Source organism: Sinocyclocheilus grahami, unplaced genomic scaffold (genome assembly GCF_001515645.1).
Source record: "Sinocyclocheilus grahami isolate Dianchi unplaced genomic scaffold, SAMN03320097.WGS_v1.1 scaffold403.1, whole genome shotgun sequence".
NCBI lineage: Eukaryota > Metazoa > Chordata > Actinopteri > Cypriniformes > Cyprinidae > Sinocyclocheilus > Sinocyclocheilus grahami.
Genome location: NW_015505582.1, coordinates 643,024 through 647,350, shown reverse-complemented (window position 1 = coordinate 647,350; position 4,327 = coordinate 643,024). Strand labels below are relative to the sequence as shown.

Sequence of the window (4,327 nt, the reverse complement as noted above, 5' to 3'; positions counted from 1 at the left end):
TTGGGAAACTTTGAGGTAGATGAACAAATAATTTCACTCACACACAGACACAATTAGTGAACAATCCTTTGTGTCAACACCCTCTTTCTTTATTTGGTCTAATGGTTTTGTTTTTTACCCTGCTCATACATTTACCATATGCCTCAAAAATGTATAAAAATTCCATGTCAGTAATGAATGTTAAAACTAGACTTGTTCATAGACATAGTCGTAATTTCAACTAGATTGGATTAATAGATGGATATATAGATGTTTCTTTGTGTTTATGTGTGCAGGAGTGTGTTCTGAATTATCGTTTGGAGCCATTGGGCACAATCGAGGGTTTCACAGCAGAGGTTGGCGCCAGCGGAACGTTCTGCCCCAGTCACACGACCTTACCTGTTGACGTGTCGTTCTACAGCGTCTCTGATGATAACGCACCTTCCCCCTACATGGTAATGACCCAAGCTGAATTACTTGGATATTTTGTGTACTTGTCGTGGGTATGTTACTATCATTTTTGTCTCCCCTTTCTTCGGTTAGTACGATTGTGTAAATACAGAAACGTAACACCAGTGAAGGAGTCCATAATGTTAGTATCAATTGTTATGTTATTTAAAAGATTCAAACTTTATCTTGATTGAATTCTCCTGCTTCTCTTTAGGGTGTCATAAACTTGGAGTCTCTCGGTAAGAGGGGATATCGAGTACCTCCTTCAGGAACCATTCAAGTGGTAAGCATCAACTTATGTTATAAAACACATAATTAAATGCTTACAAACTGTGTGTCATGGTCATGACACACTTTTTCGAATGAATAATAACTACTCACAAGTATGTGTAATAACCAGACTGCATTGTGAGAACAAAGGAAAATGTCAACCGTTAAAACAGTTTACAGATGTGCCCTCTACTGGTGAACGTGTCAGAATAGAAAGAAAAACGTATCGCTTACTAACCTTTCCAGGGTAGTCCTTTCATAGCCTGTCTAAATCTTTAAAAAAAAAATGAGCAGGCTTTTTCATGGTAATTGACATTATAACACAAAATGTTGTCAGTACCTGTGCTTCCTTTAAAGTCTTTGATTTGCATTCCCTGTTGAAAAAACCAGCATATGCTGGTTAGGTATGTTTTGATGCTGGTTTAAGCTGGTCCTTTGCTGGTTTATGCTGGTCCTTTGCTGGTTTAAACTGGTCCTTTGCTGGTTTAAGCTGGTCCTTTGCCAGCACATGACCAGCATAAACCAGCAAAGGACCAGCATAAACCAGCATCCCAGCGTCAAAACATACCTAACCAGCATAACCTGACCTAACCTGTTTTTTCAACAGGGTTAGTCATGAATGAATCACTCTGATGCAGTGTTTTTAATGAATGATTTTGGACGATAGTAAAATAAAACTGTTATTTTAATAGAGGTTTTAATGGATTTCCACCCACTCCGATAATTAGCATCTGTTTCTGATGAAATGCTCACTGACTGCAACTTTAAATGAGTTTGAATTCATGCTCGTGTTTTCCATTTTCTGTAGCTTTGATGCTCAGCGGATGTTTTGTCTTCTGTCTCTGTGTGTCAGACCTTATTTAACCCCAATAAGACAGTGGTGAAGATGTTTGTGGTGATGTATGATCTGAGAGAAATGCCCGCCAGCCATCAGACATTCCTGCGGCAGAGAACCTTCTCAGTCCCAGTCAAACGCGAGTTCAACGGACATAACAACAAAAAGCCATCCCCACTGAGTCAAGGACGAACTCTCCGCTACCTCGTCCATCTGAGGTCAGTACCGTGGCATGAAGCTGATCACCACGAGTGCTCACTCGACTATTTCATTCAGGCATACAAGGCTTAAATGCTCGTTGTTTGCTGTTAAATGGTAATCACTGAGAGAAATGCCCGCCAGCCATCAGACATTCCTGCGGCAGAGAACCTTCTCAGTCCCAGTCAAACGCGAGTTCAACGGACATAACAACAAAAAGCCATCCCCACTGAGTCAAGGACGAACTCTCCGCTACCTCGTCCATCTGAGGTCAGTACCGTGGCATTAAGCTGATCACCACGAGTGCTCACTCGACTATTTCATTCAGGCATACAAGGCTTAAATGCTCGTTGTTTGCTGTTAAATGGTAATCGAGCTTTTGGTCCAGACCACACTTGCTTAACAGGCAGTTTGTGGCCCCGACATGCCTATTCATAAATATTTATACTTATTTTAATTAGCCCCCAGAAGTTGCCTGATAAGGTGTGTGAAAATGCAGTGCTCTTATGAAGTCCTTATTAAAGCAAGTCTTCTCATTTGGCAGCCATTTTGAAAACTCCTCCAGGCAGCTATTTTCTAGTCATGAAAGTATGGCTTTTATCTACTTGAACGAGGAATGAAAACTCCAAAGCTGTCAGGTTTATTTTTGATCAAATCAACGCGCTGATATTTTCGCCACTGAAAACCAATAAAGGGAAAATTGTCTAAAAATCTGAACAACTTAGGAAAAACAAAAATTTTTGCATGTAGAAAGTTTCAAGTACACATGAAGTAAGTATAATTATATTTTGGTGATATATTTAAGTAAAACGAGCTTGAATTAACAGTGCATGTGAAATGTGCTTTTGACTTTGTTTTTAGAAGGTATGGATACAGATACATTTCATTTAAACAATATAAAAAATGTTGGAGTATACATGTATAAATGTATTCATGTTTATGTATTAATAATTAATATTGTAACTATATAGCAATTTAATTCGTAGTTATTCCATACTAAAATTAGCATTTTGGTTTTCTGCTTTAGGCGCAATGGGTTATACGTTTTCGTTGAAACATTTTTTATGTGTTCAACCCATTTAAATAGCGAGTAGAATAGCATAATATTATTAATTAAATTATTTTGACCACTGCTGCATAAATAGCATAAAATACTTTCTCAGTGCTGATCAAGATGGACAGTCCTTTGTGATTACTGCATAAGATTTTTAATTATATTGTTTTAATATAAATCTTTTAGATTAGTGTAGTATAATCTCTTCCATGAGACCAAAAAAAACAAAAAAAAAACACAAGGACCCCTTTTGAATGAAGGACCTACAAAGGATTCAACTTTCTGAGCCATCAAACGCCCCCTTGAGGAAGACAAGGAAACTGGTGCTAACTAGCTATATTTGCCACTCAAGTGGTTTAAACATTACCAAAATAGGTCTGATCAGTTTGTTTTAGTGAGTCTTATTAGTGACTCTCTTATTAACTGTTTGCACTTTCTCGCTTTTTTCTCTGTCTCGGTCTCTCAGGTTCCAGAGCTCCAAATCTGGAAAGATCTACCTCCATCGGGACATTCGGTTCCTTTTCTCCCGTAAATCCATGGAAGTGGACAGTGGTGCTGCCTATGAGCTCAAGTCATTCACAGAGTCACCTGCCGACCCCCCTTTCTCTCCCAGATGCTAATTTAATCTAGTCTAGTCAAGTCTATACTGATTTTAATCCAGCATAGGGGCCTAACTAAATCAAAATCTGTCATCTGCTTGAATGGGAATTAAAAATAGAGAAGCCCACTAACGCACACAAACACGCACACATGCACAGAAGGACTGTTCACATTAACGCCCCTTTCCTAAAAATACACAGCAATGAATCGTCAGTACTTCAACATTATTAGGTTTAAAACAACAGATGGTTGAGTTTTCATTTAGGCTTATTTCCAGACGTTCGGCATGGTGTGAGCAAACGTGTTGGAGGAAAAATGAAATCCACGGACCATTTTTATTTGATTTTTTTTTTTTACAAAATTCAAGTAAATAACTACAAGGATGTTTGAAGAGCACTGTGTTTTGCCACCACAACTGGAAGAAAATGAGTTTTGTTCAATTACTTCTTTCTTTGTACTGTTACCAAACCACTTTAATCGGAAGTGTTGCAATAGAAAAACAAATATCTTACTAGCTTAGTGTTTACATATTTACTTTTTTTGTCATCATTTATTTAATATTTAAATAAAACTTTCATTTACTGCACATGTGATGCCTGTTGTGCAAAACATTATGATGTAGTGCAAGATATGTTTCAATCATACCATGTATTTTTGTCTTTCAAATTCAGATCTTAAATAAAATAATTATATATTATATCTATAAAATTACCTTTAAACATGCATATATTTGTGCTCTGTTTTCATCTACTAACAACGTACAAAATACAAACAACCATTCATGTGTGTGCGCGTGTGTGTGTATACCTTCTTAACCACAATTTGGGGACAAATTTGTATCCAGAAGTAAGGTAAACCTAAAAAATGCAAAAGGATTTGTTAGGATGTGGGTTTGTATATTAAAACAACAGACATTTTTATGCAATGTCCCCATTTAGATA

The 4,327-nt window shown here is 37.2% G+C and overlaps 1 protein-coding gene across 5 annotated transcripts in view; it reads left to right on the top strand.

Moving 5' to 3' along the window:
- Positions 1-4,109, top strand: part of LOC107550636 (protein FAM214A) — a 42,276-nt gene extending 38,167 nt beyond the window's left edge. Inside the window, exons 9-13 of one of the 5 annotated variants that reach the window (XM_016231966.1) lie at positions 276-434; positions 644-712; positions 1,553-1,615; positions 1,866-2,002; positions 3,253-4,109. In XM_016231966.1, coding sequence (XP_016087452.1) covers positions 276-434; positions 644-712; positions 1,553-1,615; positions 1,866-2,002; positions 3,253-3,406 — 582 coding nt within the window. In that variant the 3' untranslated portion in view covers positions 3,407-4,109. Of the gene's footprint in view, positions 1-275; positions 435-643; positions 713-1,507; positions 1,753-1,865; positions 2,003-3,252 lie in introns of those variants that run through there. The other 4 variants (XM_016231967.1, XM_016231969.1, XM_016231971.1 and 1 more) reach the window with 4 other exon arrangements.
- The last annotated feature ends 218 nt before the right edge of the window (positions 4,110-4,327 follow it).